General features: G+C 38.3%; 2 protein-coding genes across 2 annotated transcripts in view; both read left to right on the top strand.

Moving 5' to 3' along the window:
* On the top strand, positions 1–25,628 carry LOC146489899 (uncharacterized). The gene is made up of 7 exons (XM_085112828.1): positions 1–119; positions 651–812; positions 921–998; positions 1,812–1,879; positions 2,200–2,293; positions 18,835–23,286; positions 24,017–25,628. The coding sequence occupies exons 1-7, from the start codon at positions 29–31 to the stop codon at positions 24,025–24,027; spliced, it is 4,956 nt and encodes a 1,651-aa protein (XP_084968954.1). The 5' UTR covers positions 1–28; the 3' UTR covers positions 24,028–25,628.
* LOC146489888 (hsp70/Hsp90 co-chaperone CNS1 homolog) overlaps positions 1–25,888 on the top strand; it is a 187,430-nt gene that overhangs the window by 4,598 nt on the left and 156,944 nt on the right. The window lies entirely within an intron of this gene.

Below are 25,888 nucleotides of genomic sequence, written 5' to 3'. Positions count from 1 at the left end.
GGTTTTTTAGCCCGAACTCCCAGCATTTATGGCGCAGAGTCAAAAAGACGCTGCAAATGACAATAACCTCACACCAGCTGGTGAGGAAACATTTGATTTTGATGATGACACTTTAAGAGGTGAGATGAAACTCTTGGATCTTTTCTACCAGAAGATTTCAATGTATAAACCCAACAAAGTTCGGATACCCTCCCCTAGTGTGTCTTACTGTACGTGCGGTGTGCTAGTGGCGCCATCTTGGAACATGATTTACCGAGGAAGGCTAGAGCGTCTCTTACCAGTTCACTGCGTTTTATGAGTTGAAGGCACGTGTAACAAGGTTCAATTTGATAAAACTTCAACAATTGTAGTTTAAAGCTGAGCCGCTTGGTTTGCACAAGTGCACTAAAAGAAACTCAATGAAACGTATCGTTCAACTCTTCTAATGTTATTAGCTGTATTTTACTTTTTATTTCCACTGATCTATTTTTTCAATTTAAATAACGCATTCTTGATTACAATTATTGAGTTCATTTTTTGCATGAGCATGTAATAACTAGGGCCTAAGATTTTAAGCTACAAGTTTGAGTCAAATTGGTCCCAGCGTTCACAACGAAACGCCATTGCGCGGTATCTACCAATACACTGTCTTCTTAATTTCTTCATTTTAGCAATAGCAGAGGTTTACAAAAATGAGGGTAATGACAGTTACAGACAGAACGATTTCAACAACGCCATCTACTTCTACACGGAAGGAATTAAAGTAAACTGCAAGGATGAGGAAGTGAAAGCCAAATTATACAGCAACAGGGCAAACGCTCATTTTTGTTTGGGTGAGAAGTTTTTGTTAACTTAAATTGGTTTATCAAAATATCAAAGGGTTCTTCAATCGAACCCACATCAATATGCTAGCTTTCTCCTTATACTTTATTCTTTCACAGGGAAGTATGCTGATTCCTTAAGTGATGCAAAAGTTGCCTGTTCCTTACAGCCATCTTATTTGAAAGCGATCTTAACAGGTACGAGTTAATAAAAGTGGATATACTATTGGGATGGATATCATTTTGCAGTGACATACTTCAACTGATCATGAGCTACACAGCTAAATGTTAACTCTGTTGGAAAAATACGTTTTGTTGTCTTCTATGCAGATTACGGACAGTCCATGTCATATAAAAAGCGCCATTTTAAGATCGATTCTGTTTACAGGAATCTGACATACAAATGATTTAGTGTTTTGACCTCAACTTCCAGAATTGCCAATTTTATCATTAATAAGGCCATCCCCTTGTCTTCCTGTTTCCAGTCGTTGCATGTTCAAAGTTTTAGTTCGGTAGGTGATTCAGATTAAATAATTAGTAAAAAAGGGAAGGGGAGAAGGAGTCTGAAACTAGGAAGCGCGGAAACCCAACCAAGTGATCATCTGAAAACAAAAGTTGTAGCCACAAATAAAAAAAACTAACGGGTTCTTTTTGCCCGAGTTCACAAAAAATAACATCCATACTAACTATCGATTTTCCAAAGCCTAATATAACGTGACGTTTGTTGGCAAAACTACGGAGGAAGCGACCCTAATTCTCTACCAAGACAGAGCTTTTCGGTATTGACTGCAACAATGGAAGTCCATTGTTGTGAAAACTTAGCGTGTTACTTCACTGACTTTATTTAAAACTGTCTCTGCTTATGAATGGCAGGGATGGCAATCGGTTAACTTGCAACATAACCTTGCCGCTATGGATAATGAGATTCCTAGTACGAACAGCACATATCTCAGCTGTTGTTTTATCAAATAAGCATAAACAATGCTGACCTTACATTTTCCTTTCTATTAGGAGCAAGTGCATCCTTTCAGCTGAATCAGTTTGAGGAAGCCATCACGTGGTGTGAAAAAGGATTGGCAGTATCCTTCACTACAGATGGCTTCAATGGGAAAGATTTGTAATGTTCAAACTTTCCAAAAGTCTTACGTGTTTGCTTTTGCGTGCGTACCTTCTTAGCTCAAGTCTCATTAAAAAAATTTTTTTAGTCTTCACGATGATTTCAATTTTGCTGCTGTCCCTAACTTCTCCGTGAGAGAAGGAAAAAGAGAAAGAAACATAGAAGAAAAGCAGGCAAAGAATTAACACACTTTTTTCATGAGACCTTTCCTCCAGTCTGAAGAATTTGTAAGCTTTAGATAACTTTTACAACCGGCTTGTTATAAATCTTGACTGGTGTAAGATTTACAATAATAACCAGAAATTGGTGGAACTAAGGAGGAGATCTGTCAATGAAAGCAACAAGCTCCGAAATACAGACAGAGAGGAAGATTCAGGTGAATTTAATGTCTTATAACCTATTAGGGAACACAAAACATTGATGAAACTAAGTTTGAATTCTTTGGAAGGCTCGCGTATCAAACTAGAAAGGGTGATAAAAGAGCGACGAAAACTGAAATTACATTTGTAGTAAGTTCTTTAAGCTTTCTTCCTTTAACGAAGAACGCCTTGAGATAAAACTGATTTCATAACCACTGAGAAAGGCTACTAGAATTTAAATTTTTCCGCGACCAAAATTTTGGCGGAAAAATTTCTTTAGGCAGTAAATTGGAATTTTATAAAATGCGGTTCTATCTTGACTTTCATTTATTAGAAAATGAAAGCAAACCTTTGTTTAAATCAATCTGAATGGCCCGATTGCCATCGAATGTATCACCGATTTGACGTTGATGGCTTCACATTAATGTCACGCCGGCGGAGATTTTATACTAGAAGGCATGAAACATGAAAATGTTTGTCAAAAACGATTCAACAAAACCCGCAGCCTAAAGAATCACCACAAAAAAAAATACATTTCTTTAATGAACTTTTCAATGCCCTATTTGTATGAGTATTCTTTTAACCTAATATTCACTTTAGTTATATAATTTTTGGACAAGCTTTTTGGCTACTGACAAAATCTCTCGTAATAAATGATCCAAAAATGCCTTTGTCCGTCACCCGTGACCATAAGCTATTATGCAAGTCTTATACACCAAGAATGGAAATGAGGAGGGAGAATTTCCAGTACATCTCACTTTGAGTCTAGTGACTTTCCATTCTCTATGTCTCAATATGAGAGAGAACAAGTGGCATGCTGGATTAAACTTGCTGTCGGGAATTTTAAGTTACTCTCATCATAATGAACTTAAGCAGTTACGAAAAGAAAGCCTGAAAAAATTTCAGGCTTGAACGGGATTCGAACCCATCATGGGTTATACAAAAGTATATTGTAAACCCCAAAATTCCGAATACAAATTCTTTTCAGAACAAGTGGATGTAAAGTTTTGTAATAATTAATAAGAATATGTTTTGAATTTTGACTTGAGATTCAAACTTTATCAATATGCCTTATTCTTTAGAAAACAGTAGATTTTGGCTAAATGGTTTTAGTTCCACAGGAACACCCGAAGGTACCTTGTTGCTTGCGTACCATTTGGTTTTTATAAACAAAAACGCGTTCCTACAAATTACCGTGGTTTTGAGCTAACAAAAAAAATTTGGTGGTTTGAGAATACAAAATGTATGAAAACTCCAAAGGGAAATGTCATGGAAATATACGTAATTCAAGTTCCTAGATCCTAGGAACAGCACAAATAAGAAATCGACAGAGGCCGAGTTTAACGTAGATTATGAAGTAACCTAACGTCTTAAAAAAATAGGTTGAAATATATTATAAAAAAAAAAAGAATTTTTTTTAATCAACAAGATTGTCGTGATCAGAGTATAGTTTTATATTCCAATGATGATCTTGGTCTTCGATCCTTGGAGGAGAACGCGGGACCACAAAAGCCCCTGCGGAACTTTTTCTTGTTCATGGAACCTGTTGCTACCTCCATCTTTATCCACTTAACTTATGATCTACCATCTAAGACAAAACTCACTCAGTGTAGTATCATTGATCCTGGCATTCCGAAGTCCTCACTGGACACGTACACCTGGAGCCACGGCTAAGTTCTCGCTGTTGTGCAGCAAGACCTGGTTAAGCAAAACCCAGATAACCGGAAACAACAGCCATCCTGTTCATCAGGGGAGATAAAATGATTGAGTGGATAGTAGTTCGTAAATGCTGGCCACCAGAACAAGTTATCCAAACGTCCGCAGCACGTACAGTGGAAGTAAAAGCTACCCAAGTAAAGTTGCTACAGTTGTGGCTGTCAGGCTTTATTGTGGGCTTGAAATTCACATTTGAACTGATCAAAGCTATTAAGTAAACGTTCTTGTAAGGATTCATATGTTGCCCTAAAAAGAAAGTCAGCGTCCCTTTACAAATAAAGAAGCAAGGCATGTACATGATCCGGCCCTAGGCGGTAGACTAATGATTTTAGGGTGTGGTGGACCTACAGAAAAACTATCATCGTTTATTGATAAACCCCTTCAGCAAACAAAAGTTCCAGAAGACACTATCCTTGTTTCGATGGACTCAACGAGTCTTTACACAAATATACCTCAAGAGGAGAGAATTCACATATTGTGTAAGTCTTAAATCACCCTCTATAAAACAACAACTCCGCCCTGAATTATCTCAACTGCTATGGATATACGAAAAATGGCAGTCGCCTTCGCCAATACCTTCATGACAAAGGCTGAAACAAATATTGTAATCCAAAGCGATCTAAAACTACGTGTTTGAAAACGTTATATTGACGACATTTTTTCCGTCTGAAACACAACCAGAAAGCAAATTGTATAGTTCATTGAACAACCTAATAAGTACCATTCCACTATCAAATTCACCGCCGAAATATCTGAAAGAGAAAAAAAAAACTCCTTTGACACCTACGTGAGAGATTTAGAGAGGACCTGGTGCTCGATGTACGCACCATTTTAAGCCCATTGAGACCTTCCAGTAGACTTTCTTCTATTTAATGGCACCAATATGGAGTTAAAAGAGACTTCATCAAAGGAGAGGTTCTTGGACTTTTCAGAGTTAACTCTTCTTAGACACTTTTTGAGGAGAACATACTACGAATACTATCTATCACTGCCTCACCTAAAACAAGTGCTCATGAACAACTGTAGTCACAGAAGCCTCTAAGAGAAATAAACAGATTCACCCTGTATAATAGAAAAGGGGACATTCTCTGAAGGACGCCATTGTGCGAGCAAAGTTTAAAATGCTGAAACATGGGTGAGGGAGTTGCGCAGCTTTTTCGCTCTTTATTAGCAGAGGGATTCATTCCACATACCTCCCAGACACACAACTGTACATCCAGAAGTTGGTGTATGATGAACTGTGAAAACGTTTCCGCCTTCCATAGGGGAGTTGGTTTGACAACGACAAATGTGTTTCCACGCCTGTAAAAATAATCAGAGCGAACCATGTCAAAATAGTGGTATAGGAGTTGAGGGTACCAGCACATTTTATGGTGATTTCTCACCAACTCCTTTACTACACCCATTAACTCATGTACTACATCCATCAGATGGCAAATTGTGCTCGTAACCATCAGACGGAAAAATGCGTCGGTAATCTATGCTATTTCATTGCATGACATCTCATGAACAGCAGGGCACAATTCTCGGAAAAGCAGGAAGCTCATGATGTCATGGGACGTTCCCTCACACTAGTCTCATTGTGTTTACCAACGCGTAACCAAGAATTTTATGACGTCCGTAGGCGAAACTTTTGATTCCATCATCTTGAATTTATCTTTTATCATTAAAACGCGAGTTTTGAGAATCTGATAACTTCCAAGCTGATGGTTGTCGCTTCTGATTGTTTTCATCTTGTGGTAAATCTGTTTATTTTTTAATAAAACCTGTTTGTAGTCTTCGTGTTTGTCTGTTTGATATCCTTTTTAATCATTAATTTTCTGATTCCCTTTCCAGTCTTTCCTCCTTTGTTGTCTTCTTTCAGATAGGAATACATCTTTGATCTCAACGAACTCAGTGATCGGAATACCTGCAGCTTCATCCTTAAATTTACCAATCACTTTTTTAATCATTTTGTCAAAGAATGGTGAGTCCTCTGGGTAATCGCAGTAATCAAACGTATTTTTGTCCTTCCAAAATTCTTGATAAACATGTTCTGTTTCAATCTCATGAGTCAAACTGTCTGTATCAGTAAACAACAGTTTAGCTTTATCACCGTAGTTTTTCTTAATATAATTATAATCCAACTTGTACATCAAAGTCTTGCTAAAATCAAGAATATACATTCCTACGTTCAACTCTATCGTTTCCTTGATTTTATAAATTCCTACGAGATCATTATTGAAAATCTTTCTACTAGAATTGCATAGCTTTTAGAATTCTCGCCATCTGATTGGCTATCGAGGCGAGGAATTCAGAGTAGAATTGCGACTTGAAAGCGAGGTTGACCGATATGGCACCATAGCAACGCGTAGTCTCTCATAGCAACGCAGTCAAAATTGGGAACAATTGTGTTTTCAAAACCTTTGTCTCCGTTTACAAAGCAATTTAAAACCTGACCGAAGTTAGGAAACAGAAGATCTTCCTTGTTTTAATTTAAATTATGACTTCCTCGAGAGGTTTTCTAAGAAGCCGCTTACGCTTACGAGCACGAGAAATCGGCAGCAGTCTCGCTATCGCGAAAGAAAAAATGGCGGAAGGAAGAGAAACAAGCAAGAGTACTGCAGCTACCAAGGAAGAGCCGGTTTCAATTGTAGCGTACACAGAAAGTGAACTAGGGGCCTTCAAAGAAAATATGGCTTCCGAAAACAAACAAAAAAGTACGAGTACCGGTACCGCCGTTCCCAATTACTGAAGCATTTTTTTGTTGAAATACGAAAAAAAAAAAAAAAAAAGGATGACGAAGGCAAACAATATGAGCCTGGTTCACTTCAAACTTACCGCAATGGTCTTCGCCGCTATTTCCTCCACAGGCCATGTCCACCAGCACCGGCCCGACAACTTCGACATTGAGAAAAATGAAGAATTTGATGAAGTTGCCAACATGTTGTCCGTTTAGAAGAAGGATTTGAAGAGGAAAGGTCTTGGAAATAAACCGAACGCTGCTCAGCCCCTAGAAGAAGATGAAATCGAGAAAATATGGTCCACCGGAGCACTTGGCCTGCAAAATCCTCGCTCGCTTCTCCATCTTGTTTGGTGGAATAATGTCACGCACCTTGGCATGCGAGCTTTTAAGGAACAATACGACTGCCTCATAAAAGATTTTACCGTCACTAACCAGTACGTTGAATATAAGGAACGCCAAACGAAGAATCGCCAAGGAGACGAAGGAAGTTCGAGAAAAAGTGCCAGAAAGTACAACAACAAAATCTGGAAGACGGATGGAGGAGAGCGGGACCAATACCGAGCATTCATTGAGTATGTCGCACGTCGTCCTGAAGGTGAAACCGTTCCTGGAAATTTTTTCCTCACTCCACTGGACAAATCAACATCAAATATTTGGTATAAAGCAGTTCCCGTCGGTAGAAATACCCTTGCAAAAATGATGCAGAAAATCCATCGCGTCCTTGGACGGAAAATTCACGAATTCAAGCGGCCGCAAAACAGTCATCCAAAGTCTGCGTGCAGAATTTAACCCACTTGAAATCTCGGAGCTGACAGGCCATGCAGACCCCAATTCAATCTCTAGCTACAGCCACAATTCCGCTGAAAAGCAGCGCCGAATGTCTAACAAGCTGGCTGGTTTTACACCAAGTGCTAACACAACTGCAAACGACGCGGGCAACACAAGCAGCACTTCACCTCAGCCTTGGCCAGAAGTTGTTGGCAACAGCTCAGCCTCTGCATTACCGCCGATTGTACACTAAAGAGATTTCACGACGAAGACAGTTATTCGGTGTATCCAATGAAAGCTTTGAGCGGACTGTTAACCGGGGTATCGTTCAACAACTCCCCAGTAAATATTTCCATCAATTTTCAGTCGAATATCAACCCCGACGGCAGCAAGAGCAGTTCTCTGGATTGAGACGAACACAGTATTAACTTAGTTTTTTGACATTTTGCTTGTTTTCCTTTCCAAAAACTCATGTTAGCAATGACCATTGTATTTTAACCGGTACGATTCGAGTACGGTAATTTTTATTTGGAGGCAAGCAACTTACCAGCAGATTTGTTGAGTTCTCAGTTTGGAGCACGTTGCCCATCTTTCAGCCGTTGTTGACGAGTTTTCCTCGAGTTTATGATTCGTAAAGGTGAAATACGTAATCGATGATAAAAGCTCTCAGCACATTCAGTTACGTTATTTTCAACGTAAAAATATACATGTAATTTGCAGCCTCTGTAAAAGTTCAGAAAACGGTGATTTGTGAAACAAGAGGTTCAAATAAAGTCTTGTGCATTTGGCTTGCTTCCTATTCGCTGGCTTTTACAGTCGTGACAGTTCATTTGAAATGGCTTTTTTAACGCACATTGCCAATATTGCAACATTCGCCCAAAGAACGGTAAACGGCTTCATTTTTAAAAAGCTATGCGATTCAAGGAAAATTCACCACCTGACTCGTGAATTCCACGTTAAATTTCACTTGAAAAACCAATATCGCACTCATCGCTTCGCGATTCGTGCGATATCGGTTTTTTGCGTGAAATTTAACGTGGAATTCCCTCGTCAGGAGGTGAATTTTCCTATAATATAATAAGGTTTAGATACTAATTTTGCTAATTTTTGTTGATCAGTCACTAGTCTCACCTTCACTCCCTTACGAATACTTCTCCATTGTTTTTTTCAAAAACGTTGTTATTCATAAGCTTCGAAAAATCTTTTTCGAAGCCATTTTTAGCAGCGGTTCTTTTTTGTGTGTTAAAATTGATATACTTCTTTAGTCAAGCTGATTGATTGAACTCTAACACCCGATTAACTTTGGTTACTTTTTATCCGAGTTTGATATACGGTTGAAGATTTCGATTATGAAGCACATATTTTTGTTGTTGTTCAAGTTCGGGATTATTTTTTTTACTTGATCGATTGTCATACCATATTTATTTCTCATTTGTTCACAATATTTTGACAACATACTTTCGTCAACATTCATTTTTTCAGCAGCAAGAGGGTAGTCATTATGATTATCATGCAAATCCTGAGGATATTCAAAATCAACCTCAAGGATCAATCCTTTTTCACTATTCTTTTTGCGCATGAATAGTTCGATTTCATTGATCTCATCACGCTTAAACCATTTGAATCCTCCTGTTGGTAGATATTGACTCATTGCCCAACCATAAATATTATTAGCATCTAGGTACATGATATACTTCGACGGTGCGCTTTCGTCGTAGTTTTCCGTGTACTTGTTGTTTGCTTTTCCATAGCGGTTAGCAATATATAAAATACCTCCCCTTGTACCCTTTTCAATGAACTAAAACTTATCAATATCACTCATAAGATCTAGTTTAATATCGGTCATCTTCAACATTGCATCCCAACTTAAACCTGGAGACGTGAAATAGTGACATGGGTCTAGTTTGTAATACTGAAGACATGTTTTCCTAAAGCTTTCAAACACATCAGTCAAGAAAAACATGATATGAAGAGAGCTAAATATCGGCAAATATGAATATGGAAAAGCAACCAAAGACCCGTATAGCTTCCCATATATTGATAAACCACGAATATTAAAAGCCAAAAACTTTAAAGAGAAGATATAATCTAATATATTTCTATAATGACTTATTCAAAGGGTTTACTACCTGAAAAATATTCGTATTATGAATCATTTGGTAAAGGTGAAAAGGGCGATCCTGGTGGTGGTTTCAAATTAACAGATGACGGTGACTATGATATACAAAACAAAAAACTGGTCAATGTGAAACAAGGCACAGGTCTGAATGATATCGTCGTTTATAGACAAATTTAATTGTCGGATGGGGCAAGAGCTGGTTACGTTGTTAATAACAAAGCAGCTATATATTCATCAACAGGTGAATTACACACACAAAGCTTGTATTTGAAAGACAATGCGGATGATGCTGGTAATTCTGATGAAATACGAATCATGACTGAACATCAATCATATAACAACGTGCATTTATACATCCCGGATATTAAAAACTATGATGGTTATGATGACCGGAGAAGAAGTGAAATAATGGTCTCTTCTGTAGACCAAACGATCACTGGTAAAAAGGTTTTCAGAGACAAGTGGCCAATCCTACAGATAATAATGATGCTGTAAATAAATCTTATGTTGATGGTGAATTAGCAAAACAAAGAAGTGCATAAAATGACATGTTTGTGGAAAAGTAGGGAGGCACAATGACAAGTGATCTCATTCTTCAATCTCAACCATGTTCAATACAAGAAAATACAAACAAAGCTGTAAGTTATAGAGCAACAAGAGAAATATTTTTATCGCGTAAAAAATCATTTCCAATGGAGGCTGCCCTTGATATGCAGCTACAAGTAGTCATGAAGCTGTTAACAAAAGTTATGTTAATTCCGAGATAGCTAAAATACCAACCATAAACACATCGGATTATATTTAAAAGGATGGAAGCGTAGAAATGACTGCCGATTTGAATCTTGATGGAAACAAGTTAACCAATGTCACAAATCCAGATCCTAATGAACGTAATGACGCTGTAAATATTGATTACTTGTCAAATAGTATTGCTTTTGTAGAAAATACAATCAATGATGCATTTTCTTTAGCTTTGAGTAACGATGGTACTAATGCAAAGACTGGTGATTTAACTTTAGGAAACAATAAGATAACAAATGTAGCAAACCCGATTAATTAATGCTCTTGATGGTGTAAATAAACAATATGTAGAAGCTGTATGATTCTTTGAGTAGATCTGGGGACTCGATGGATGGAATACTTGATATGGATAATAATTGCATACAAAATGTAAGAAGTAATATATCAAACACGAGAAGGTGTGTTTCATCAGATATCCAAACACTGAGAAGTAGGTTGAAAAAACGAGGTGCAGCCGACTTTTTTTAAACGACTTCGAGGTGTTTGGATATCTGATGAAACACGCTTTCGAGTGTTTGATATGGCTTCTCAAATGATCAATGATTCTTCGAGAAATTCAAGGCTAAAGTTGGCAAAATTTTATGGTAATTAGGATCACATATCCAAACCACGGTCACGGTAGTGATTTTCTTTGTTTTCTCCTGATGAATTATTAATGAGTTTGAGAACACCCTATCATGATGGAGATGCGAGCAAAAAAAAAAAATACATTGACGATACACCCGCTAAATCACATTAAATATCGTCTCATAAAACAAATGCATTCAAATACCTCATAGATCAAGATGAGAGCAGTTCTGAATATAATTTCACAGTGAATGGTATAGTTGATTTCAACCAATCACCGCATCGAAATAAAAAAGCTTATGACATAGTTTTGACAAAGGACGCTGGATCTAATGAGTACAGATCAAGGATTGGATTCAATATTTACCCTCTAGATATTGGAACATATACAATTGTGTTTGAATTTTACCCTCCTGAAATGACAAATATACAAGTAAAATGCCAGGTTACCACAGCTTATATACATTCGCAGGAACAAAACGATTTTTCTGATTATTCTAAGGTGTTGGTTGAATAAGTAACGGAAGCAAAGACACACCGGATTACATTTACTTCACTATGCACGGTACAGCAACGGTGACTCTAAGACAGGATTATCTGATTGTTTATGGCGTAAAGGGTTGGTCTGATAGTGTTGATTCAGCTGTTTATGATAATATAAATGACAGGATGTTTGAATATAAAATGGAGATATGCAGATGCAGAGAGATATTGACATGAATAATAATAAAAAAAATAACGAATTTAGCTAATCCTGTGAATGATCAAGATGCTGCAAGTCTTACGTCTGTAAAACAATATATTGGAATGGGTTTTGATCGAAATATCAATATGGTTTGAGAAATAAATAAATAAATAATTAATTAATAATAAATAAATATTTATGGTTTGAGAAATCCTGTTAATGAAAGTGATGCTGTGACAAAAGCTTATATAAAACCATTATTTGGTTATACAATGCAAATGATTGATAGTTCTCTGAGTGGTCGTTCTTTTCGTGATATAAATGATTATAATATTCCACTTCGTTTTTTATTAAAGGTTTATATATACAAAATCGAAATGAACTTTTCTGGTAACGATTCTAACAAAATATCATTGTTAATTATACAAAAAACAGGATATACGTCTCCAGAAAATTATGAATTCACTCCTTAAAGAAATGTAACGATCTCACTTAATCAACAAATTCAGCCGGGTATACGTTCGTTTCCAATTAGTTATACTGTACTTGGTGAAATATGTCAGATGCACAATTTATTATAAATTAATATAAGGTATCAATATATGCCTTACGCAAAAGATGAAAATAGAAACCATATTTTAGATGAAAATAGTAATAAAGTAGAATACACCGTCAGTTATCCGAAATATACTAACATTCATGAAAATGATGATGGTCACCTAGATACTGAAAATAGACATTTGGTAATGAAAGACGGAGTTGATGCTGATCCTGCTGTGTTGAAGGGTCAAATGATAAATCAAATTGCAACAACAGAAACTTTATTGACAAATCTGATTAACACTACCAAAGATACAACAACTACTCAAACTACTTCTCAAATAAACACAATTAATTCACAAACTACAAATCAAATCAAAACATTGAAAAATACAATAACAACACAAATACAAACAAGTATAAAAACTGCTCTCGACGCTTTAAAGGTTGAATTACAAAAGCAGATAATTCAATTTCGAAATGAACAAATACGAGGTCGTATTGGAAGAAAGGCTCTTGGTATACCTAAAACTAACTACATATGGATTCCTTTGTTAAGCGCTTCTGATATCGACGGTGCTACTACTTTACAAGATGTTGTTGTACAAAACGTTTACATCAGAAGAAATGATAGATACCATCATGCTAAATCTGATTTGGTGGCTAGTAGGTTTGAACAGTTGGAGTTCTTTTTCAGTAGTGATTTCACAAAATACTATTGCTACTTTAATACACATCCTTCTGGCTGGGGAATGGAGTGTTTTCTGGAGTATATAGTGATACCTAGAGAATTACCTGTTAGTTCGGATGAAGAATAATTTAACTAAATAGTATGAAGAATATATTTGATTTGAACCATATATCTGACAGATTAACTGAAGATCAAATAGAGGAATTAAAAGTTTATTACACATCATATCCCAAAAAACAGTGGTGCTACAAGGCAGCGTTCAAAAGATTAAGAAAATGGAAGCTGATTGGTGATATATCAAGCGTAATATTTGCCACAGAAGGTATCACTTCTGCAGTAGCTACATCAGGAGTCAGTTTGGAAGCTATATGAGCTGTCTCCGTATTAAAGCACAAGGACGTAGAGAAGAAGGTTGATCAATGCCGATACGCTTTTCAAACATAAGGGCACCTTTTAAGCGAGATAAAAGACATTTTAAGATCTGGTGAATTCAATTCAAAAGAATTCTATAGCAAAATGCAACACTATGACGATTTTATACTTGATAATTTAGCCCTCTTGCTGATAAACGGGTGAAAAAAAATACAATAAGATTTTCACCTGTCAATAATCGATTGCATCTTTTTACCTATTAATGTTTGAATGTTGCCCAAATATCGTTTATAAAAAGCGGGGTTTTTTTTAATTTGGTTATCCGAATATTTTCATATGGTAAATTCATCATTTTGAATAACTACGTAATGATAAAATATGTACTTATCGTTCTTTTTCTATTTCCGTTTAATTGAGGGAGTATCTGTTCGATTTCTTGAAATATTTTAATTATTCAATTTATTTTATCATGGGTAATTTGTATTTTATTCTTATTACATATATCATAAACTGAATTTTTCACATGATATCGTCTATGGTAAACAGACCTTTTGACAATATTACTCCTACTCTCATAAAATTATTAGCATACCTCAGTGACCGACTATCACGTAAACGCGCAATCTGATTGGCTACGTACACAGATGCCGTCTATCGATCGATAGACGGCACCTGGAGCTTTTGAAAAATGGCTTCCCCTTTGCGTTTTCGTGAAGTTTGTTAAGAAGACGTACAAAACGTTTTGCAAAGTGCCATTCCAGAAAAAAACAAAGAAAGCTACAAAGTATGTAATGCGCATAACAATTTGCGAAATAAAATGCTTTATTTAAAACAAACAACAAACTGCGTGTAAGCTAACAAAACAAAATTGTCAAAGAAAAGTAACAATTGCGGTTCTTGCTTTGTTTTAGATTGGTTTTCAACCCAAAAAGAAATTGCGACACCCATTGAATAACAAACCAAAGTCGAATTAAAAACGTGTTTGTAGAGGTTTTACGTGTCAGTGAGACAAACAAATGGAGAACTGTTTAAAGTTTCTTCACTTAAAGCCATCCGAGCGGCCATTAATAGATATTTGAAGCAAGCACCTATTAACAAGCCGGGGTCTATCGTCGGTGATTATGAATTCAAGAAGGCAAATGATACGCTAAATGCAGTCTGTAAAAATCTGATGAAAGAGGGAAAAGTTCGTCCAGTTGTTCATAAAACTCCCATTACAAGCGAGCAATTGCAAAAGCTTTTTGAAAGTGGTCAACTGGGAAATGCAGATACAAAAGATCCTAAACAATTACAGCAAACCGCGTGGTTTTACACATACCTTTATTTCGGGAGGAGAGGAAGAGAAAACCAACGCAGTCTCACTCCAAAGATTTTTATCCTCCGCCAAATACCCCAGGGTTACGTAGACGATATTTTAAGCTGCGAAGAGACTATCCGGGGCAATTCTGTCGACAAAAAACCACCAAGGCGGCGTAAACGACAACACCGACGAAGCAGACGGCAAAATGTTTGTCAACTCTTTACCAGAATTTGAAAATGAAAAGGACTTTGAAATTAAGCTTAGTTTGAGCTTAACATCATTTTTTCTTCTACGGTTTGCAAGTTTCTGAGACTGCGCAATGTATGGCACGATCACTGTGCAGCTTTGTTTTTATTGATGAATCAACTTTGCAAATGCGCCAGTTGGTCAGAGCGCGCGCGATTTAGCATGCATCATTGCACAAATGTATAAAAATTTATGAAATAAAAATATTTTTTTGCTTGATAGATCGATTACTGAGGTATGCTAAAACAATTAGACGGCTCGCTCTCGGTTTCTCTCGCCTTTGATAGTTGGCTCGGGGCTTCGCCCCTCGCCAACTTTCAGCCGATAGAAACCTCGAGCTCGCCGTCTAATTGTTAAATACACTCCTTTGCCACTTCATAACCTCCCACTTGACCACAATTGACACGTACAATCATACCGTTGTCACTTTGAATTTTCACATTTTCACAACCCGTTTCATTTTTGGTTGAACAAGCTCGAATCTGTTCATCGCATAATGGACACGTAACGTAATCCATACTCTTTAATTCGTCATGAATATCCTTATTACAAAACATCTTCTATATTAATAGGATGAGATATTCTTCATATCTTTTACATGATGCGTTTAATCTATCACTCTTTACTTTGCCGCATATTGGTATCTATTAGTTTGGAGAAGATATCATTCAACTTTAACTTCAAAGTTACGCTTTCATAGCGTTGATCCAGCTGTTTAAGGGATAAAGGCACCTCTACACAACAAATTTCACAAATCAATTGGAGTTTCACTTAATTGTGAAGCAAAATTGTGACGTTTTTGATTGGTTGAGAGATCATACGGCTCTCACATGACTTGAAAAACAATAGCTAATTTGATGACTCATTGGGACTTTCCATGTGGTATGACATCATAGCCTTCCTGTTTTTCCGAGAATTGTGACTTCCTGTTCATGAGAGGTCATGCAATGGGAAGTATATAGAACCATCAGCGCATTTTCCGTCTGATGGTTAAGAGCACAATTTGCCATCTGATGAATGTAGTATATGAGTTGGTGGGTGTAGTAAAGGAGTTGGTGGGATATCAGCATAAAATGTGCGGGTACCCACAACTCCTATACTACTCATAATGCTATGTTTTTGGTGGGTCAGATCATGAGAAGTCTTTTTCAGTACCATGAGAGCCATAAGTATTAAAACACCAGATCTCTCTTCATGTTTTAATACAGATTATAATATGTTTAAGTTTACAAGATTATGCCCATGAATAACATTCAAGCCGAGACACCGGTAATACCAGTGAGAATGACTCAACTGAACGGAGGCATGGTGGGAACGAACAGACAGAGCGACCTAACAAATGAGACCACATAGACCGCTAAGTGAGTAACATGATAACCAGACAGTTAGTCATGCTTATTTGCGATTAAAAGAACGAATGACACAACCGAGTGCCAGCCCATTCATACTCCTGAAGGAACGGGTTACAAAGCCAATTAGATGGTTGCATACGTGGTTAGCATACATTGTGCTCTATAATAGTTCCCTTTTTCGTTCATTAAAACCTAAGAAGTCATTTTGAGTCTGAGGAGGTTGATTCCAATGAAAGAATAACCAGAGGTGTATGTAGATCATGGATCAATATCTGCTGGAGCTGCATGGTGCTTCATGAAAGCTATGTGTGAAGAGAAGTTGAACCAGCTCCTTGCTGAAAACAAAATCAGCTTGCGTTTCAACTTCAGGCGTGCCACTTGATTGGACAAGCAGTAGGAGAGGATAGTTGAGTTAAACAAAAGCGCTATCAAGAAGGCCATTGCGGTGCGTTTGTTAATGAAATTGCTCCTTGATGTGGAAATAACCTTGAAAACTGGCTCCTAGGCTACATAGATGATGATGATGTTATACTATCAATCCTCACCCCTAATTCCATGACGTTCCTCCCAGCATTATCTTACGCGACCCACAAACACATGTGGATCCTTGAAAGAGGGCCAAACACCTCACCTTGGATATTGGCGATGGAGTGATCCTTAAACTGAGGAGGACAACCATGTAATATAGCCTCTCGGCATGCTTTCAGGAACTATATTCAGGAAGATTCGGAGTTGTGACAGGGGTAAAGGTAGTTCTCGACGCTATTGCCCTGATATTTAGGCCCACAAGACAAGCAGCTCTACATCCAGAGAGAACAGCAGAGAAAAGGAGAGGAAAACTCAGGATAGCTAGTACATTTAGGAAATTTAAGCTGACATTGAAAATTGAACCGTTTGAATATTCATTATACAGGGTCCGTTTGTAAGTACTTACAGTCAACCCAGGTCGCGCGTGAACAATATTTTTGAAATTTCAACGAAGTTTTGAAATTTACATGTCAGTTTTGAAAATCGCCAACGAAATTTCAGAGTTCCCATATAAATTTCCCTAGCTTATTGACGGTATAAAGCTATGAATTTTTCTTTACATTGCAAAATTGAATATTTCAAGAATAACAATTGTTTCCCAAGTATTTTGAATCTTTTTTTCAGTTAATGCGTCTTTTTCGGAACGATTTCCAGAGAAATGTCCAACATTCCATTCACACGTCGGACATTACAAAGAGAAATTCGAATGTTCATTTCATTCTTGGAAATACTGTTCACGCGTGACCTGGATTGACTTTAAGACTACTTTACTTTTGTGATAATTGTTGTTTACCAAAAGCCAGTCTCCCGTGTTAGGGACAACACGTATTTCCTTCGTAAATATATCTGAGAATGTCGCAGATTGTAAAGATGGGATATCGAATCTTGAAGTTGAAAGCTAACTGTGCAACTAAAATTGCTCACACTAGATTTTGTGACGGTTAGTCTTGTTGGGATGCTACACTTGAGGCAATTTTTATGGAGAAAAATAGCAAGTTATTTTATTTGTTTTATTAAAACTTCGTGTTTAAATGTTAAAACGTTAGATTCTTCGCTAATTTCTGTTAACCTTGAACCGTAATTAATTTATTCCAGTTGATCTAGCCCTTCATTCCACCTCCAGTATTTTGGTCCACTAGTGTTTTCTCTTGTTATACTTATATAGTTTACTTTTCCCAGACCATTCTGTTAAGACAGGCCATTGTCTACAGTGTAAAGGCCAGGTTTACGATTAAGACGTTGTTTAAAACGAGACCCTTTGGGTGATTCAAAATTATTTGCTTAAGCAATTTTTATGTAATCGGAAAAAGTGGCACATAAAAGCAAAAATTGGCAAGGAAAAAAGAACAAAACAATCCCAAATTATAGCCTATTCTATTAAATGCGTCCTACTCGCAAGGAAACCTAAGTTTTCCAATAACGTTTTACATAATTTACCTATTTAAGTTTGCACTTGATCAAAACAAATACATTTAGAAAACCACATGTTATCTTCAAATGCGTCACTAATTCAAATTTGATACATGAGCCTTCCAAATTTTTACAAAATGCCGTCTATTTTCACCATATTTTAACCAAAGGAAGTAGTAATTGTGAAAACTATCTACAGACTGTATGCTTTACCAAAATATGAGCGATATTGACCTGAACACTTCTACCACCACTAGGTCATATTGTTCTTAAAAGTACTCAAGAACTCCTTGTACTTATCGGAAAGAGGTCTTAGCGGAGAAGTAAATGAGACCAATGCCTTACTGGGAGTTTCTGGACATGATAATGTCTGCGCTTTCACAATTTTTATAGGGGTATGTTACGGTATAGACTCTATCTGCATACTCCAAGTTTTCATTTCCTGTACATTAAGTGTATTTAGACTCCCTCAGCCTAGATTACTAAAACATTTCAAGCGAGACTTCCCAACTTATCAAGGAATACCTCCAGAATACAACAGTCTACGTAAATGTTACTGGACTCATATCAACTTAAGAAATCTTTTAAGTTCAAACAATGGACATCATTTGTTCCTCTTTCGAGTTATATTTTTTGATTTCCATGAGCACATACAAACAGTCCTGAAGTAGTGCCCGTATGAACAGGCTTTAAAATGTATTCATAGAATAACTATGTCCTCTATGTAAATTTCTACAGACTTCGCTACAGTCTCACATAAAAAGATTGGAAAGAAAGATTCTGCACATGATAGATCCGGAGAAGGAAAGGCCTATTACAACCTCAGCAAGCGCAACTTGTTAAAGGCCATAGAGTACCAAGAAAGGAATCTGATAATAGCAAAAGAACTAGGCGATAGATCCAGAGAAGGAAGAGCCTATTGCAACCTCGGCAACGCTTATCAGAGCCTGGGCAACTTCCAAAAGGCCATAGAGTACCATGAAAAGCGTCTGAAAATAGCAAAAGAAGTAGGCGATAGAGCCGGAGAAGGTCGGGCCTATGGAAACCTCGGAGTCGCTTATGAGAGCCTGGGCAACTTCCAAAAGGCCATAGATTACCATGAAAAGCATCTCAAAATAGCAAAAGAAATAGGCGATAGAGCCGGAGAAGGTCGGGCCTATGGAAACCTCGGAAACGCTTATGAGAGCCTGGGCAACTTCCAAAAGGCCATAGAGTACCATGAAAAGCGTCTGAAAATAGCAAAAGAAGTAGGCGATAGAGCCGGAGAAGGTTGGGCCTATGGAAACCTCGGGAACGCTTATGAGAGCCTGGGCAACTTCCAAAAGGCCATAGAGTACCATGAAAAGGATCTTAAAATAGCAAAAGAAGTAGGCGATAGAGCCGGAGAAGGTCGGGCCTATGGAAACCTCGGAATCGCTTATAAGAGCCTGGGCAACTTCCAAAAGGCCATAGAGTACCATGAAAAGGATCTTAAAATAGCAAAAGAAGTAGGCGATAGAGCCGGAGAAGGTGGGGCCTATGGAAACCTCGGAAACGCTTATCAGAGCCTGGGCAACTTCCAAAAGGCCATAGAGTACCATGAAAAGCGTCTGAAAATAGCAAAAGAAGTAGGCGATAGAGCCGGAGAAGGTCGGGCCTATGGAAACCTCGGAATCGCTTATCAGAGCCTGGGCAACTTCCAAAAGGCCATAGAGTACCATGAAAAGCATCTCAAAATAGCAAAAGAAGTAGGCGATAGAGCCGGAGAAGGTAGGGCCTATGGAAACCTCGGAAACGCTTATGAGAGCCTGGGCAACTTCCAAAAGGCCATAGAGTACCATGAAAAGCGTCTGAAAATAGCAAAAGAAGTAGGCGATAGAGCCGGAGAAGGTGGGGCCTATGGAAACCTCGGAATCGCTTATAAGAGCCTGAGCAACTTCCAAAAGGCCATAGAGTACCATGAAAAGCATCTCAAAATAGCAAAAGAAGTAGGCGACAGAGCCGGAGAAGGTGGGGCCTATGGAAACCTCGGAAACGCTTATCAGAGACTGGGCAACTTCCAAAAGGCCATAGAGTACCATGAAAAGCGTCTGAAAATAGCAAAAGAAGTAGGCGATAGAGCCGGAGAAGGTGGGGCCTATGGAAACCTCGGAAACGCTTATAAGAGCCTGGGCAACTTCCAAAAGGCCATAGAGTACCATAAAAAGCATCTCAAAATAGCAAAAGAAGTAGGCCATAGAGCCGGAGAAGGTGGGGCCTATGGAAACCTCGGAAACGCTTATAAGAGCCTGGGCAACTTCCAAAAGGCCATAGAGTACCATGAAAAGCGTCTGAAAATAGCAAAAGAAGTAGGCGATAGAGCCGGAGAAGGTGGGGCCTATGGAAACCTCGGAATCGCTTATAAGAGCCTGGGCAACTTCCAAAAGGCCATAGAGTACCATGAAAAGCGTCTGAAAATAGCAAAAGAAGTAGGCGATAGAGCCGGAGAAGGTGGGGCCTATGGAAACCTCGGAATCGCTTATAAGAGCCTGGGCAACTTCCAAAAGGCCATAGAGTACCATGAAAAGCGTCTGAAAATAGCAAAAGAAGTAGGCGATAGAGCCGGAGAAGGTTGGGCCTATGGAAACCTCGGAAACGCTTATCAGAGCCTGGGCAACTTCCAAAAGGCCATAGAGTACCATAAAAAGCATCTCAAAATAGCAAAAGAAGTAGGCGATAGAGCCGGAGAAGGTGGGGCCTATGGAAACCTCGGAAACGCTTATCAGAGCCTGGGCAACTTCCAAAAGGCCATAGAGTACCATGAAAAGGATATTAAAATAGCAAAAGAAGTAGGCGATAGAGCCGGAGAAGGTCGGGCCTATGGAAACCTCGGAAACGCTTATCAGAGCCTGGGCAACTTCCAAAAGGCCATAGAGTACCATAAAAAGCATCTCAAAATAGCAAAAGAAGTAGGCCATAGAGCCGGAGAAGGTGGGGCCTATGGAAACCTCGGAAACGCTTATCAGAGCCTGGGCAACTTCCAAAAGGCCATAGAGTACCATGAAAAGGATATTAAAATAGCAAAAGAAGTAGGCGATAGAGCCGGAGAAGGTCGGGCCTATGGAAACCTCGGAAACGCTTATCAGAGCCTGGGCAACTTCCAAAAGGCCATAGATTACCATGAAAAGCGTCTGAAAATAGCAAAAGAAGTAGGCGATAGAGCCGGAGAAGGTGGGACCTATGGAAACCTCGGAAACGCTTATCAGAGCCTGGGCAACTTCCAAAAGGCCATAGAGTACCATGAAAAGGATCTTAAAATAGCAAAAGAAGTAGGCGATAGAGCCAGAGAAGGTGGGGCCTATGGAAACCTCGGCGGCGCTTATCTGTACCTGGGCGACTTGGAAAAGGGCACAAAGTACCAGGAATATTATCTGAAAATAGCAAAAGAAGTAGGCGCTAGAGCTGGAGAAGGTTGGGCCTATGGCAACCTCGGCATCGCTCATCGGAGACTGGGAAGCTTTCAAAAGGCCATGGAGTACTATGAAAATTATCTGAAAATAGCAAAAGAAGTAGGCGATAGATCCAGAGAAGGTGGGGCCTATGGCAACCTTGGTTGCCTTTATTTGCGTATGAGAAATGTCCAAAAGGCCATACAGTATCAAGAAAAGTGTCTGAAAATAGCAAAGGAAGTAAGCAATATAACCATGGAGGGGTGGGCCTACGATAAGCTCGGCAACATTAACGAAATTCTTGGAAAGGTTCAGGAAGCCTGCGAATGTTATCAAGCTAGTGTAAATTTACTTGATATTGTCAGAGCTTCCATTACTCGTGAAGACGCCTTAAAAATAAGTTTTCGGGAACTTTATCGTGCTGCTTACAGTAATCTTTGGCAAAACCTATTGAAGCTGGGAAAAATAGATGAGGCTTTGTGTGCTGCTGAGGCAGGCCGAGCACAGACTTTGGTTGACATCTTAAAAACACAGTATGGTTTCACAGAATCTCCATCGACGTTACTTGATCCTAAAGAAACCATTTCCTTCATTTCAAACAAGTTATCTACGAAAACGGTTTTCTTGGGTCACAGGTGCAACAAAATCACTTTCTGGATTATCAGCCAGGGAAGCAAGGTTGTGTTTCGAGAAAACGAATTGGAACAAGGAAGAGCGGACGAAGATGCAGTGACTGTCTTGTTGAATACTACTTTTGAGGAAATTGGAGTTCGTGTCCGCGCAAAATGTGAGAATCGTTCACTGGAGGAGCTAAATGATGGTGATGTTGATGACAATGATGAAGAGGATGAAGATAAACAAGGAGTGCCCTCACAATGGACCATCAATGCGTTACAACCATTACATGATGCAATTCTTGGTCCCATTGCAGACTTGTGTCAAGGTAACGAATTGATCGTTGTCCCCGATGGTCCCCTTTGCCTGGTTCCATTCTCTGCTCTGAGCACATCTATCCACATCCGCACTGTACCCTCGTTGACCAGTTTAAGACTGATCACAGATCGCCCTGATGACTGCAAAAGTGTGCAGGAGGCACTGCTTGTCGGAGATCCATATCTGGGGGATGTCCAATATCCAAAGTACAGGCAACTGCCATGTGCCAGAAAGGAAGTAGAGATGATAGGAGAAATTCTAAAGATTCCACCACTAACAGGAACAGAGGCAACCAAAGACGAGGTGTTAAAACGAATTACTTCGGCCGCTTTGGTTCATATCGCAGCTCATGGAAGAAGGGAAACGGGAGAAATTGCTTTGGCTCCAAATCCCGGATGGCAAAAACATTGCGATGGAAGTTCAAGTTTCAGAGCAAGGAACAAGGGTCCTAAAGAAGACGACTACATGTTGAAAATTTCTGATGTCCAAGCTTTTAAGCTGCGAGCAAAACTGGTTGTGCTTAGTTGTTGTCATAGTGGCAGAGGCGGGATTAATTCTGAGGGTGTCGTTGGAATTGCTCGGGCTTTCTTGGCTGCTGGGGCTCGTTCTGTGCTGGCGTCGCTTTGGGCAATTTCAGACCAGGCAACTTTGGAGTTCATGAAGAGTTTCTACCAACATCTTGGAGATGGTAAAACTGCCAGTGTAGCTCTTCACCAGGCTATGAAGTGTCTACGAGAGTCAGAGAAGTTCTTTTCTGTGAAGTACTGGGCTCCTTTTGTACTAATTGGTGATGACATCCACTTGAATTTGGACGCAAAGAAGCAAAGCGCTGAAATGATGCGTGAAAATAGTAAGTTTTTTTATCCAAATGTTGTGGTGGTTGATGTTGTTGTCTTTTTGTGAAAACATCATCTTTGTTTAATGTTTGGCTGTTGAACTATCCACCTCCGGGACAAGTGGTTGTAACAAAAGTGTTTAAAAGCAAAGTTGTAAAGCGGCCTGTTTTTTTACGATCAAAAAGTTGGTAAGTACGGAACAGAGAAAAGAAACAGATTTAGCGCAGAAAATGGCAATCCCACATCCAACCAAAAATAAAAAAGACTGCTTCAGTAGACGAAAGCTTGTGAAAAGAATTCTAAAAAACATTCAACGAATGAATGAACGAACGAACGAATGAATGAATATCCAGAAAGGAAGTTTTTGTGATTTCGGCTCCCAGAAAGAAATGAAATCGGTCGCAACTTTTTTTGTTGATTGTTTTAATACGTTGACATAAATTGTTCCTCGCTTGTGGGTGTTTAAAGGTATTTAACACCAAGAGATATTAAACAACTAAGTATTTCATAGGTCTACCAGAACGAAAGTCAGAGTAATCCATTATTTTTGCTTTGGGTTTTTTTATGGCCTTCACATTTTTCTTCCACTTAAGTCCAACGTAGTGATGTTAAACATTACAATTTCGGGAAAAACTTGAAAAACGTTAGAACCACCAGAGTAAACATATGTACCAATTACATCGCATGGGTCAATAGTGTGATGTCTTGGCGAAGCTGATGTACTTCATTTCTTCTTTTTTACAGTGGCTGAATAAACAAGTCAAGGGAATGTCTACAAATCAGTGAACCAAACTTTGCCAACATACATTTCCCCTTGCTCCAGGGATTTATTTTATCTTTTCTAAAAAGAATCTGCAAAGCTACTAAAAGGTCGTGCCATGAGGCGTTTCTGAAATGCCTATTTGATTGAGCCGCTACTTTTTTTTCGTAGTGATAATGTAGGAAATTAGAGCAAAAAAATTTTTCTTGACAAATTTTCTTATTTTCTCTCTATGCGCCTATAAAACGCTTTACATAGGCAAAACAGCCGTTAGAATGTTATATGCGACGATAATTTTCATTTATAAAGATACGCATAGACAGCGAATCAGAACAGAAGTTAAACAAGGACAGTTAGGTAATAAGTACACTTAGCAAAGAAATTTGATTTCTTAATTCAACGATTGTCTCTTATGCAGCCGTTACTTGGCCTTTAGTGACACTTCTACACACTAACGACTGCTCAAGCATTTTGATACTTTTGATATTTTTAACCCAAACTTTTAGCTAATTGCAGATGTGGTTCCGTTTTTCAGTACTAACACATGCCAAATTCTACGCCAGGAGACTCGGACTGGGTTTGGTCCATGATACATTTTTTAGGGTCCCCAAACTTCACAGTGAAATACATTATTAATCATACCGTGAAAGGATGAGGACTATATCGATCACACAATAACAAAAAATTAGAAGGATTTCAAGCCTTATTAAGTCAGCAGCAAATTGACCCTATTTTGATCGCAGTGAAAAAGGTACTTACCCAAATACCGCTGACCAGTAATTTTCAGGGCGTACACAGGGGTAAGGGTCCTGGAGACAGTCTTTTTCGATTCAACTTGAGGAGCAGTAGTTTGTAGCCAGTTTTGGCTTATAATTTGGGATAAATAATTTCTTTTGTATAGTTCTCCACTTCATTCCAAAATGTTCTTCTTTTGAAGTGAATGCCAGTATTTGGCGGTGAATTTCCCGTTCTGAAGACAATGGAGACAGAAATTAGTCAGTTTACCAAGTTTCAGGCTCTGTCGTTAGATTGCAACCACGTAGAAGAGTTTCAAAAATCGGAAAATTATAGACTTTGTATGAATTTGGGGGACGCCATTTCAGAATTAGAGACATTTGTATGGATTTGGGCGACATTTGACAAGTCGCAACCTGGTTACTACGCGATGAAACACATACAGCGGTGCACACACGTTCTTTGAACATAGCAATTTAAGCTACCCTTTCTGTAACTCTTGGTGAGCCTGGTGAAATTTTATTACTTTTCTATGACAGATCCTTCCATCTGTATTGTGCGATTAGGTTATATTAATTTTCAAGTTTTACAGGAAACAACTTAGTTGTTAATAGATAAATAAATAAATAAATAAATAAATAAATAAATAAATAAATAAATTAATTAATTAATTAACTCAATTTAGTATTGCTGCTTTATGATTACCGTCATTTATTACGCTTTTTTGTCTAATGCAATACTGTTTATGTAAATAGTAATACAAATAAACTGCTGTCATTGATAGTAACTGGCAAAAATGCATTGATTATAATAACTGCTGTTTTTGCCCTCTTTGATGATAAGAGAGATCAAATCCGTCTGCTGCCCACGATAATTGTTTTTAATTTACTAATTAGTTTCTGAAGCAAATCATGTAATTCATTTTTACCCATTGTTTAGATATCAGATGTGAGGGTCAATAGAGGTTATTGCATTTCAACCGTGTGCAAAATACACGCGGCATTATTGTAATTGCGATATTAAACTAAACTTGGTCGCATACGCTTTTGTACAGGGCCATCTACATTCCACTAGCTTTAAAATTAGCCAATCACAATTAGAGATCCGTAAAGAGGTTAATT

Source organism: Pavona decussata, unplaced genomic scaffold (assembly GCF_977016875.1).
Source record: "Pavona decussata unplaced genomic scaffold, jaPavDecu1.1 SCAFFOLD_2, whole genome shotgun sequence".
Classification (NCBI taxonomy): domain Eukaryota; kingdom Metazoa; phylum Cnidaria; class Anthozoa; order Scleractinia; family Agariciidae; genus Pavona; species Pavona decussata.
The sequence above is the reverse complement of the archived record's forward strand: the minus strand, read 5'-3'. Positions and strand labels throughout refer to the sequence as shown.

Coding starts and splice junctions, on each gene's coding strand:
- LOC146489899 (XM_085112828.1), top strand. CDS start 29: ATGGCGCAGAGTCAAAAAGACGCTGCAAATGACAATAACCTCACACCA. Junction 813..920: donor AAACGCTCATTTTTGTTTGG/GTGAGAAGTTTT, acceptor ATTCTTTCACAG/GGAAGTATGCTGATTCCTTA. Junction 2,294..18,834: donor AGACAGAGAGGAAGATTCAG/GTGAATTTAATG, acceptor AAATTTCTACAG/ACTTCGCTACAGTCTCACAT.